The sequence below is a fragment of the Salvelinus fontinalis genome, chromosome 13, assembly GCF_029448725.1.
Source record: "Salvelinus fontinalis isolate EN_2023a chromosome 13, ASM2944872v1, whole genome shotgun sequence".
NCBI classification, from domain to species: domain Eukaryota; kingdom Metazoa; phylum Chordata; class Actinopteri; order Salmoniformes; family Salmonidae; genus Salvelinus; species Salvelinus fontinalis.
Genome location: NC_074677.1, coordinates 45,193,789 through 45,206,658, shown reverse-complemented (window position 1 = coordinate 45,206,658; position 12,870 = coordinate 45,193,789). Strand labels below are relative to the sequence as shown.

At 42.0% G+C, this 12,870-nt stretch overlaps 1 protein-coding gene across 2 annotated transcripts in view; it reads right to left on the bottom strand.

Moving 5' to 3' along the window:
• Window positions 1-12,870, bottom strand: part of alcama (activated leukocyte cell adhesion molecule a) — a 73,073-nt gene that overhangs the window by 34,255 nt on the left and 25,948 nt on the right. For both annotated transcript variants that reach the window (XM_055943017.1, XM_055943018.1), the window contains exons 2-4: window positions 3,619-3,725; window positions 2,788-3,007; window positions 1,999-2,063 (exon numbers count right to left, since the gene is read on the bottom strand). In XM_055943017.1, the coding sequence (XP_055798992.1) occupies window positions 1,999-2,063; window positions 2,788-3,007; window positions 3,619-3,725 (392 nt within the window). The remainder of the gene's footprint in view (window positions 1-1,998; window positions 2,064-2,787; window positions 3,008-3,618; window positions 3,726-12,870) is intronic.

The window sequence follows — 12,870 nt, the reverse complement described above, 5'->3', positions numbered from 1 at the left end:
CAGAATAATTTGAGAGTGCTCTTCTCCACCATTGATGATCTGATAAACCCTACCCCATATTTCAGAGATAAGATAAGAAACACTATATTATCAGTCAAGCAAGACCTGATGAGAAGTGTGATGATATGTGCCCTAGCCTACCACGCAAAGGCGCTATGGATTTATTGTTCGGGAAAGTGATATCACATTCACAACTTAAGCCTTCTAACTGCCTTCTCGATCCTATCCCAACCACCTTCTTCAAAACAGTTTTTAATTACATATCTAAATAAGTGCAAGCTATTGCTAATCATTCCCTGTTCACAGGCACGTTGCCCACAGCACTAAAAACTGCTGACTTGAAACCCCTTCTGAGGAAAAGAAATCTAGATTCTTCAGCCCTTAGCAATTTTCAGCCAATCTCCAACCTTCCATTCTTAAGCAAAATTATGGAGAAATTGGTTTTCATACAGGAAAAAAATATTTTTTAAGTGCCAACTGTATTTAAAAAAAAAATCCCAATCTGGTTTTCAGGCCCACCACAGCACAAAGACAGCCTTAGTTAAAGTGGTAAATGATCTTTAAGCGAACACAGATGCCAAACAGCTCTCTGTCCCGAGTACTCTTTGATTTAAGTGCTGCATTCAACACTGCTGACCATGATATCCGTCTGGACAGACTGTAGAGGTGGGTTTCTCTAAATTGGTTTAGGACCCAGGTTGAGGTTTTTGTCACCTTTGGTGAACATAACTCAAAGAAAATACATATCACATGTGGCATTCCACAAGGTTCAATTTTGGTTCCGATACTGTTCAGTTTATATATGTTACCCCTTGGCAGCGTTATCAGAAAGCACAGCCTTGAGTTTCACTGCTACGCAGATGATACACATCTTTGCGTTTCTGTGTGCCCTGAGGATTTTAGCTCCACGGATAAATTATTAGACTGTATTAGTGATTTAAATACATGGATGGCTCACAACTTCCTCCAGCTAAATCAAGACAAGACCGAGGAACTTATTGTTGGAGCAAAGCACAGAGATTGAATCTGGCAGCACATTTTAATTCACGGGCAATAAAGATAAAACACCAGGTAAAAAACCTAGGTGTTATTTTAGAACATGAGCTACATTTCAAATCACACATTAGGAACGTGACTAAAATAGCTTTTTACCACCTGAGAAACATTGCCACGGTGCGGCCGTTTCTCTCTCGGGCTGATACAGAGAAACTCCTCCATGCTTTTATTACAGCAGGCTTGACTACTGCAATGCTCTCCTATCTGGTCTACTCGAGAAAGCCATTGGTCAACTGCAAAACATACAGAATACTGCAGCAAGGGTACTGATCAAGAACAGACGGAGAGCACACATTACAGTTTGTGTAGAAATTGTTCGGTTGTGCAAACCCAGTTTCATCAGCGAGACGGGTGGCTGGTCTCAGACCATCCCGTAGGTGAAGAAGCTGGATGTGGAGGTCCCGGGGCTGGCGTGGGTTTCACGTGGTCTGCAGTTGTGAGGCCCGGTTGTACGTATTGCCAAATTCAATAAAACAACTTTGGATGCAGCTTATAGTAGAGACATTTAACATTAAATTATCTGGCAACAGCTCTGGTGGACATTCCTGCAGTCAGCATGCCAATTGCACGCTCCCTCAAAACTTGAGACATCTGTGGCATTGTGTTGTGCGACACAACTGCACCTTTTAGAGTGGCCTTGTATTGTCCCCCAGCACAAGGTGCACCTGTGTAATGATCGTGCTGTTTAAATCAGCTTCTTGATATGGATGGATTATCTTCGCAAAGGAGAACTGCCCACTAACAGGGATGTAAGCAAATGTGTTTACATTTTAGGGAAATAAGCTTTTTGTGCGTATGGAACATTTCTGGGATCTTTTATTTCAGCTCATGAAACATGGGACCAACACTTTTAATGTTGCGTTGATATTTTTGTTCAGTATTTATAGTTGGTGAGTTGGGGCAGAAGTCCGCTATGTTCTGTGTAAAATGTGTTCTACTTACCGACGTCAGTTTGCCGTTCTCCAGCTCTTTGGCTTTGTCTTTTATCTGTGGTGGCAACGGCTTCTCTGCAAAAACGATAAACAATAAACCCGTGAATAATGTAAATGCTCTACTCAATGCTCAAATTTAACCAGTAATACTACTACATAGTGTAATGAGTGGATGACGTAGGCTGGACTCATGGTTGGTTGGCAATATGGCGACATGACAACAAGTTGCATAGAATTAGTACTATTTTCTCTATGGAAATAAATCCATCTATACACTCTCATCCTGCCTTCAGGGTGGTGTCTGACATACCCCATGAAACCAGGCCTGAAGGTTCCCTTGAAAAAAGTAATGTCCGTAACTCTGTAATGCTCCCCTGTGATTCACTGAGACACACACATAAGACAATGTTTCGATCGGGATCATATATTTGGTTTTTCTGCCTGCACCTATAGGCTATCCCCGAAGCGGAAGTGACCTCCCAGGGGAGAACAAGTTTGTCACAGTGAAGCAAAACCTTGTACCTGTGCATCTCCATCCAAAAGTTTGTAACTTTTCTAGACTTTGACTTTTAACTTTTCCAGACAGTGTCTGGGGAGACATGTTTTTACATTAAGTGTCGTCACAGCTTCCCCTTTAGGTCTGAAATTAAACGTTGACTTCAATCCACCCACTATTTGGAATCTTTTCAAAGGCTTCTCAAGCTCGCCACGAGCACTCTGACAAACAAGGGGTAGCTTTAAGATACATCCGTTTTCTTCTGCACCTAACGAACATAACCCAGATGTAGCTACTACTTACTGTGGACCAAGACGTCGACAGGGTGCTCGTCCAGGTTGGAGCCGTACACAACCATGCAGGTGAAGGTTCTCTGGTCCACCAGGGAACCCCCCTGGATCATGAGGCTGGAGTTGGCCGCGATGCTCACTCGGTCCTTGTAGCCGTCCATGGCCTGGATCTGGGCCTCCTCCTTGTGCGCCTGCTTGACCAGGAGGTCTCCGGAGTTGCCGTCATCCATCTTCTGATTTGAGCAAAGCCACAGGGGACCGTCACGTTAGGTTTCACGGTCAGACTTCAGCAATTCATCAGACACTTTCATCTCGAGCCAGATTTGTACAGACAGATTTGTGTTGACCTTGAGTCAAGAGTAGCCTGTAATTGTTTTAATGTATTTTACCAGTCAAAAGTTTGGACACCTACTCATTCAATTTTTTTTTTTTTTTTTTTTTGTACTATTTTCTACATTGTAGCATAATAGCGAAGACATCAAAACTATAAAATAACCCATATAGAATCATGTAGTAACCAAAAAAGTGTTAAACACATAAAAATATATTTCAGATTATTCAAAGTAGCCACCCTTTGCCTTGATGACAACTTTGCACACAACAGCTCAAATAAGCAAAGAGAAATGACAGTCCATCATTACTTTAAGACATGAAGGTCAGTCAATCTAGAAAATTTGAAGAACTTTGAACGTTTCTTCAAGTACAGTCGCAAAACCATCAAGAGCTATGATGAAACTATAATGAAACAGTTTGTTTGACTTCAACTTTTGAATGAGTAGTCTCCACCTACAACTGTGTCTGGAACAGACAATGGGAGACAAATGACAGTAAAAATACTACTTACATATTTCCATTTAGTGAAGATAAGAGCCTCTGGCTTGGCAGCTCCATTATTGCACGGCACTTCGATCGTCTCTCCGTACAAGCCTATCACAGTTACTGTGCTATGAACTGAAAAACAAAAAATTAAAGAATATGTTGAAAGTGCAACACAGGATTGTCCACAAAAAATGGCATTGTAATTTCAGAAAATGTCCATAATATACATACACTATATATACAAAAGCATGTGAGGACCCCTTCAAATTAGCTGATTCAGCTATTTCAGCCACACTCGTTGCTGACAGGTGTATAACATCCAGCACACAGCCATGCAATCTCCATAGACAAACATTGGCAATAGAATGGCCTTACTGAAGAGCTCAGTCACGTTCAACGTGGCACCGTCAAAAGGATGTCACCTTTCCCCCCCATTTTTTTTTTACATTTCTGCCCTGCTAGAGCTACCCCGGTCAACTGTAGGTGCTGTTATTTGTGAAGTGTAAACATCTAGGAGCAACAGCGGCTCGGCCGCAAAGTGGTAAGCCACACAAGCTCACAGAACAGGATCACCACGTGGTGCGTAAAACATTGTCTGTCCTCCGTTGCAACACTCACTACCAAGTTCCAAACTGTCTCTGGAAGCAACGTCAGCATAATAACTGTTTGTAGGGAGCTTAATGAAATGGGTTTCCATGGCCAAGTAGCCACACTAAGATCACTATGCGCAATGCCAACTTTCGGCTGGGGTGGTGTAAAGCTTGCCTCCGTTGGACTCTGGAGCAGTGAAAACGCCTTCTTTGGAGTGATGAATCGGGCTTCATCAACTGGCAGTCTGACGGACGAATCTGTTTTTTTTGCATAATGCCAATTGTAAAGTTAAGTGGAGAAGGAATAATGGTCTGGAGCTATTTTTGATGGTTCGGGCTAGGCCCCTTACTTCCTGTGAAGGGAAATCTTAACACAATTCTGTGCTTCCAACTTTGTGGCAACAGTGTGGGGAAGGCCCTTTCCTGTTTCAGCATGACAATGCACCTGTGCACAAAGCGAGGTCCATACAAAAATGGTTTGTTGAGATCGGTGTGGAAGAACTTGACTGGTCTGCACAGAGCCCTGACCTCAACCCCATCAAACACCTTTGGGATGAATTGGAAGGCAGACTGCAAGCTAGGCCTAATCGCCCAACTTCATTAATGCTCTTGTGGCTGAAGTCCCTGCAGCAATGTTCCAACATCTGGAAGAAAGCTTTCCCAGAAGAGTGGAGACTGTTATAGCAGCAAAAGGGGGACCAACTCCATATTAATGTCCATGACTTTGGAATGAGATGTTCGACGAGCAGGTGTCCATATACTTTTGGTCATGTAGCGTATCTGTAGCGAATAGTGGAATGAGTGTTTCACAGTATTACTTACCCACCAGTGTTCTGATTGGCTGTGATATTCGCCTATTGATTTATCCTGCCGGACCGGAATCTGCTGTCAAACTGGGAAAAGCTGTTCTGACTTTGGGGCTGTGTTATCTAGTGGAAATCACTAATTTCCAGGTTGCAAAACTTCTACACTGTTCGCTCAATTTCAGTTTATGTGAGAAAACAAGCACTGAATAGTGAAGGGAATCATTGTACCATCTAAATTCCTGTGAAATATCTTTCCAATAACAACAAACATAGTTTTAACAGCTGTTTGAAGCTGGTGCACAAAAACCACTGTGGAAGCTGGTGGACCTAAACCGAAAGTAACTTTCGTTTTGCTCCCAGATTGAATATACATGCCACTCCAGCGGTAGAAATCAATAGGCAAATATCACAGTCAAACAGTACACCGGCTGGTAAGTATTACTGTGAAACGATATCATTTAATGCAAAAATGATGTGTGCAAATCCTATGTGTAGCACCTTTAAATTGAGTATTATTAAAGAGCTCTATGGGGATCGCATAGTATTAGATCCCTGTGGGGTACCTGGACAAGGTCATGCAAAACAAAGCCACCTGGAAAAGGTTTTGGAAGGCAAACAATGCAAGCAGGGATCCTGCAACTGAGTAACATAATTCTAAGGTGACGCATTTTTGGTGAAGAACTTCCTGACCAAACAGTTTCCATATATTTTCCATTTCAAAGTGCTTCTCTGTGAGTAATATGTGACAGTGGTTAAGCTAGGGTCCAACATCCCGGCGAGGCAGCTGAGTCACACTGACCATTTCTTTCCAGGAACACAGAGCAGGCCCTACGGTAGAGGTTGCCATGGTAACAATGAGGCCCCGCCAGGCAGTGAGTTGGACAGCTTTATGAGAGGAGATGAATGGGACAGGTCACAGGGAGCAGGACAGGAGGGATCTTCTCGCTCCAACCACTTCTATAGGTTCCTTGCTGTCTTTGAGCTTTTATGCCAAAGAAGCAGAGCAAGGCAGAGTTCAAATTCTGGTCATACCGAAGCAGTAAGCTATTGGCAATCCCAACACAAATCAACAGTACACAGACAAAGTGGCGTTTGCACTTGCCTAAGTAGCCTCATGTTCCCATTCTATTTACACTCTCACTATCCCATGCGTAAGTGTATTACGGTGCTGATGAAAAAAATAGGCGCATGTGATTTTGGTCACTTAATATAAGACACGAGGTACAAGACAATTCAGCACAGAGCTGATAGTTAAGAGTATTCTAAATATAACTGCTAAAATGCACAAGAGTCAATTGAGGAAGTGGTGTGAGTGTCTGACTCAAGGTTCGCTTCAATAAGTTCATTGTTTGGGTCAAAGATATACATCAAACTGTATTGCTTGGAATGTGAGAAGACGCTAACCTTTCAAAGTGAGTGTACGTGAGAGGGACTCAAATGGATTTTGACCAACTGTTTCTCTCCTAATTCCATTTACACAAAATAAAACACAATACGTATTTCACAAAATAGAAGACCTTGACATTTTCCAGACCTGGGTCAAATGTTCTTTCAACTACTTTAGGTGCACTTGATGACTGTAGCGAACCAGGAATACTGGTCTGGTTTGTACAGCCCAGTCTCATCCGAGAATTAAATGAAGCTGCCTCTGATAACCCCATGCTGAGCTGTCTAGAATTGGAGGGAAAACCTCCAAGTATGATAGGAGTAGCATGCGCAGTCAGCCTGTAACCCATGAAAGTGTGTCGGTTCAAATAAAAAATAAAATACTCTCTGACTAGTAACTGCCCTTCAAAAACAAACCCTGGCAACTGATTCTGACCTGCAGCAATGGGGTTGTTCCCACTGGTTTAAAACTGGTTGAATCAATGTTGCTTCCATGTCATTTCCACGAAAACGGAAGTATGTGATGACGTTAAATCAACGTGGAAAACTAATAAGACGTGTAAAAACTCAAACGTCAGGGCATTTGTCTTTTTTTTTTTACCCAACTTTTAACTAAATCCAATGACATGGTGAAACGTTCTATTCATTTCACGTTGAATTCACGTTAGTTGACAACTCAACCAAATGTAAATCAAAAGTAGATGTTGAACTGATGTCCGTGCCCAGTGGGTTTGCTCTGGCTGAGAAGTGCTATGGCTGAGAAGTGCTATCTTGTACAGGTGATTGTGCAACCTAACAAATGAATGCTTTTGACCAGGGAACAGCTGTTTATTTGCATGGCCTATACTATAATCATACTATGAGGAGAGTGTCGGTGGACAATCTTTCTTTGCTGTCAAATTAAAAGTAAACTATATGGATTTGTATAAAGAACTAGAGTTGAACTCATTCCATGCTTCACGCACATCTTATATTAATGTTTCGTGATTTCTTAGAACTTATTCAGATTGATGATACTGAGAAATGTACTTTGACAGCTTTTTAATAATTTAATTACAGGCTCAAAATTTGATGGAAGTTTGCCGTCATGTGGTTGTACAGATGTGCGAATAACTAAAAACGCGAAGGAAGATAAAAGTCTGCATTCAAGTCTTCAAGGAGTGTGAAAAAAACCAACAGCTTGGTGTGAGACTAAGATTTACAATAAATTCACCTGTCAAAATAAAAATATGTCTCTATGTGGAATAAGGGATTAGCTGCACAAAGAAATGACACATTTAAAAACACGACTATTGTTCTATCAAGCACTATCACAAACAATTCTAGAAGTATCTTATTTGAAACAAGAGGCAGAAGTCATGAATGGTTATAATGGCACTATAATACATTTAGTCTTCAGTAAGGTTTCTTCAAATATGGTCAACATTAATTACCAAACCGTGCCAAGTAGTCAGACTACAGCATATACTTGCAATGTAAATGTAAATGTGACCCGTTTCAGGAAACTATGCGTATGTCGCAACTTCACATGAAAGCCATTTTAACATTATTCAAAAAAGATTTTTTTACAAAATGCGTTTTTGGGTAGACATGCCTTCTGGAACATGTGAACTTTCATGTGCCTTAATAACAAACTTGTATACCATCTGTAAATATGAACAAAATTGTTAAATTACAAGCCTTGTTGGTTAAGCCACAGAAAAATAGGCAACCTTCCCACTAGCCATGATTGGCTGAGATAATGAGTGGGCTGGACATGCCAAGAAAGGAGTTCGGATTGGTATGCCATATAAACTCAGCAAAAAAAGGTAAATATTTGAATGAACATAACAAGATTCAACAACTGAGACATAAACTGAACAAGTTCCACAGACATGTGACTAACAGAAATGGAATAATGTGTCCCTGAACAAAGGGGGGGGTCCAAATCAAAAGTAACAGTCAGTATCTGATGTGGCCACCAGCTGCATTAAGTACTGCAGTGCATCTCCTCCTCATGGACTGCACCAGATTTGCCAGTTCTTGCTGTGACATGTTACCCCACTCTTCCACCAAGGCACCTGCCAACAGGTCCCAGACGTGATCAATGGGATTAAGATCCAGGCTCTTCGCTGGCCATGGCAGAACACTGACATTCCTGTATTGCAGGAAATCACGCACAGAATGAGCAGTATGGCTGGTGGAATTGTCATATTGGAGGGTCATGTCAGGATGAGCCTGCAGGAAGGGTACCACATGAGGGAGGAGGATGTCTTCTCTGTAACGCACAGCGTTGCCTGCAATGACAACAAGCTCAGTCCGATGATGCTGTGACACACTGCACCAGACCATGACGGACCCTCCACCTCCAAATCGATCCCGCTCCAGAGTACAGGCCTCGGTGTAACGCTCATTCCTTCAACGATAAACGTGAATCCGACCATCACCCCTGGTGAAACAAAACCGCAACTTTTTGCCAATCCTGTCTGGCCCAGCGACGGCTTGTGCCCATAGTTGTTGCCTGTGTTGCCCGTTGTTGCCTGTGATGTCTGGTGAGGACCTGCCTTACAACAGGCCTACAAGCCCTCAGTCCAACCTCTGTCAGCCTACAGTCTGAGCACTGATGGAGGGATTGTGCGTTCCTGGTGTAACTCGGGCAGATGTTGTTGCCATCCTGTACCTGTCCCGCAGGTGTGATGTTTGGATGTATCGATCCTGTGCAGGTGTTGTTACACGTGGTCTGCCACTGCAAGGACGATCAACTGTCCGTCCTGTCTCCCTGTAGCGCTGTCTTAGGCGTCTCACAGTATGGACATTGCAATTTATTGCCCTGGCCACATCTGCAGTCCTCATGCCTCCTTGCAGCATGCCTAAGGCACATTCACGCAGATGAGCAGGGACCCTGGGCATCTTTCTTTTGCTGTTTTTCAGAGTCAGTAGAAAGGCCTCTTTAGTGTCCTAAGTTTTCATAACTGTGACCTTAATCGCCTACCGTCTGTAAGCAGTTAGTGTCTTAACGACCATTCCACAGGTGCATGTTCATTAATTGTTTATGGTTCATTGAACAAGCATGGGAAACAGTGTTCACACCCTTTACAATTAAGATCTGTGAAGTTATTTGGATTTTTACAAATGATCTAGTTAGAGCCTAATGTTAGCTAGCTAACATTGAACCTGGATGGTTAGCTCCCAGCAGATTCATGCAGCGTAGTAATGACATGATTTGGCACTATGTTCATTGTTGTTTAACTAGTTAACGTTAGCTGGCTGGCTCGTTAGCTAGCAGTATGTGATCTTACACGTTCTTTACCTAGCTAGGTTCATTGTTTACCTAGCTAGGTAGCTACATGTCTTAAGCTAAAGTGTACAACACAAGTTAAAATTGGCAGGTGTCAGTAAACGTCTGCAGAAAAAGCATAATAAAATTGTTAGGCTGTTTTCGTGTTATCCATAGGTACACAAATCAAGAGTGTGCTCTGAACGCTCCGAGGGCGAAACGAGATGGGTGGGGCTAAAGCTTAAGAGGGTGTGAACGATGCTGAATGAGTGTAGACAAAGAAGAGCTCTTCTGCAGATACCAAAACATTCAAAGGCCATTTTCTCAAAAGTGAGTTTACAAGTGTATTAACTTTCAAAGCAGAATTACTTTCCCATTGTTCCTCAACAATGCAGTGTATGATATACAATTTTGTAGCCCTGAGTCTCTACTTTTATTTAATGTAAAAAAACACAATTTCAAATTGTGCTACATAAGACCGAATCCAGGTGGTGAGTCACATACAGTATGTAAATGCAATGTAAATTTCTCCTCCAACCCTCAAAGTAGTTTCAACCACTTTCGTTTGCATGCTGCCAATAGACTCCCAGAATGCCCTCTATACTGCTGAGTCATACCGTTCCACAAAGAGAAATCGTTCAGCAAAGGTTGCAAGACCATTACCGACATGAAGACCCCCTTCCCTGCCATGCTTCCGTTGCCGAGATCAAACTAAGAGAGAGGAGGATTGCTAAAGTCGGTCACAAAATAGAAGAAACATGAGTAAATTATGGATACAGAGTATATTGAAAGCGGGTGCTTCCAAACAGGTGGGATCCTGAGTTAATTAAGCAATTAACATCTCATCAACAAGGGACATTTATAAACATGTCCAGTTGCCCATTATTTTGGCTACCATGGCTAGAAGAGATCTCAGTGATGTCGAAAGAGGGTTCTCAAAGGAGCATATGGGGTTTAAATGGTGTGTGTGTGTGTCAGTCACCAGATCTCAACGCAACCGAAAACTTATGGGAGATTATGGAGCGGGGCCTGAGAGAGCGTTTCCCACCACCATCTCTCCAATAGTGTTCTAGACACTTGTAGAATCTATTGAAGCTGTTCTGGCAGCTCGTGGTGGCCCGACGCCATTTGGACACTTGATGTTGGTGTTTCCTTTATTTTGACAGTTGCCTGTATTTCCCCATTTCAGTGTCCTGACACTAGTTCGGATAGACTCTAGCAAGTCAGTCAGCCATCTAGCCTGCAGTCCTCTCTGTAATTACTCGTATCTAACGCTCAATCCAAATTAACTTCAGAAGATCTGAAAATCCTCCTCTGGCCCCCATTTTGACCATTGGCATAATGACAGCAACAAGCACCAAAGAGCTGTAGGAAATATCCTCACCTCTTGCATTGCAGCGGACACACATAACGAGCAAGAGCTTCTCCCGCCTGAGATGGAGCTGGAAATGTATCGCAAATGGGGAAATCAACGCTTTCCCACTTTTTTCCATAGCTAAGTGTGTGTGTGGGCACCATCTGAAGAAGACTGCCTTGCAAGTGATCAAACCCTTACTTATTGCTGGTAGCCGAATGGCACAGAAGGTCATGATCCTTTATTATGGACAGACTTCTCCTAATCTTAGCTAATCTTGTATCAATATGTTTTGACCATGAACGTTTACAACCCAGGGTTACTCCAAGCAGTTTAGTCACCTCAACGTGCTCAATTTCCAAATTATTCTTTAGTTGAGGTTTAGGGTTTAGTGAACGATTTGTCTCAAATATAATGCTTTTAGTTTTTAAAATATTTGTAGGACTAGTTTATTCCTTGCCACCCATTTTGAAACTAACTGCAGCTCTTTGTTAAGCGTTGCAGTCATTTCAGCCGCTGTAGTAGTTGACGTGTATAGTGTTGAGTCATCCGCATACATAGACACACTGGTTTTACTCAAAGTCGTTAGTAAAGACTGAAAAAAGTAAGGGGCCTAGACAGCTGCCCTGGGGAATTTCTGATTCTACCTGGATTATGTTGGAGAGGCTTCCAATAAAGAACACCCAATGTGTTCTGTTAGACAGGTAACTCTTTATCCACAATATAGAAATGGATGTAAAGCCATAACACACAAGTTTTTCCAGCAGCAGGCTACGATCGATAAAGTCAAAAGCCGCACTGAAGTCGAACAAAACAGCACCCACAGCACCCAGACCAAAACATCAGCCAGGAAGCATAGGAACTGAGAAGTGGTCTGTGGTCACCACCTGCAGAACTACTCCTTTATTGGGGGTGTCTTGCTAATTGCCTATAATTTCCACCTTTTGTCTATTCCATTTGCACAACAGCATGTGAAATTTATTTTCAATCAGTGTTGCTTCCTAAGTGGACAGTTTGATTTCACAGAAGTGTGATTGACTTGGAGTTACATTGTGTTGTTTAAGTGTTCCCTTTATTTTTTTGAGCAGTGTATATTGGATAGGCAAACCTACAAACCTCAGATTTCCACTTCTTGGTTGGATTTTTTCTCAGGTTTTTGCCTGCCATATGAGTTCTGTTATACTCACAGACATCATTCAAAGAGTTTTAGAAACTTCAGAGTGTTTTCTATCAAAATCTACTAATAATATGCATATCTTAGCCTCTGGGCCTGAGTAGCAGGTAGTTTACTCTGGGCACCTTATTCATCCAAGCTACACAATACTGCCCCCAGCCATAAGACGGTTCAAAAATAGTTCTCTTGCAGTACACATAGGAGAACCCTTTTTGGTTTCATGAAGAACCCTTTTGGGTTCCATGTAAAGCCCTCTACATGGAACCCAAAAGGGTTTTACCTGGAACCAATAAGGGTTCTTCAAAGGGTTCTCCTATGGGGACAGCCGAAGAACCCTTTCAGGTTCTACATAGCACCTTTTTGTGTAGCTTGTTTTCCATCTTCTTTTTAAATAGGGAGCCCATTTGTTTTCAGCACTTTTATTTCCATGATTGATCAAAACTAATTTTCTCTATGGTGAGCAATATGTTTGGAGCATCGAATCACAATAAAATCACAGTAACGAATCGCAATACATATAGAATCGTGAGAATCACAACACATATCGTATTGGCACCTAAATATCATGATACTATTATTAGTATTAGTATATATTATTATATATTATTATATTATTAGTATTAGTATATATTAGTATTGTGAGGTCCCTGGCAATTCCCAGCCCTACACAGTAGACAAAAGTAGAGTACAGTAGAGTACTGATGCATTGTA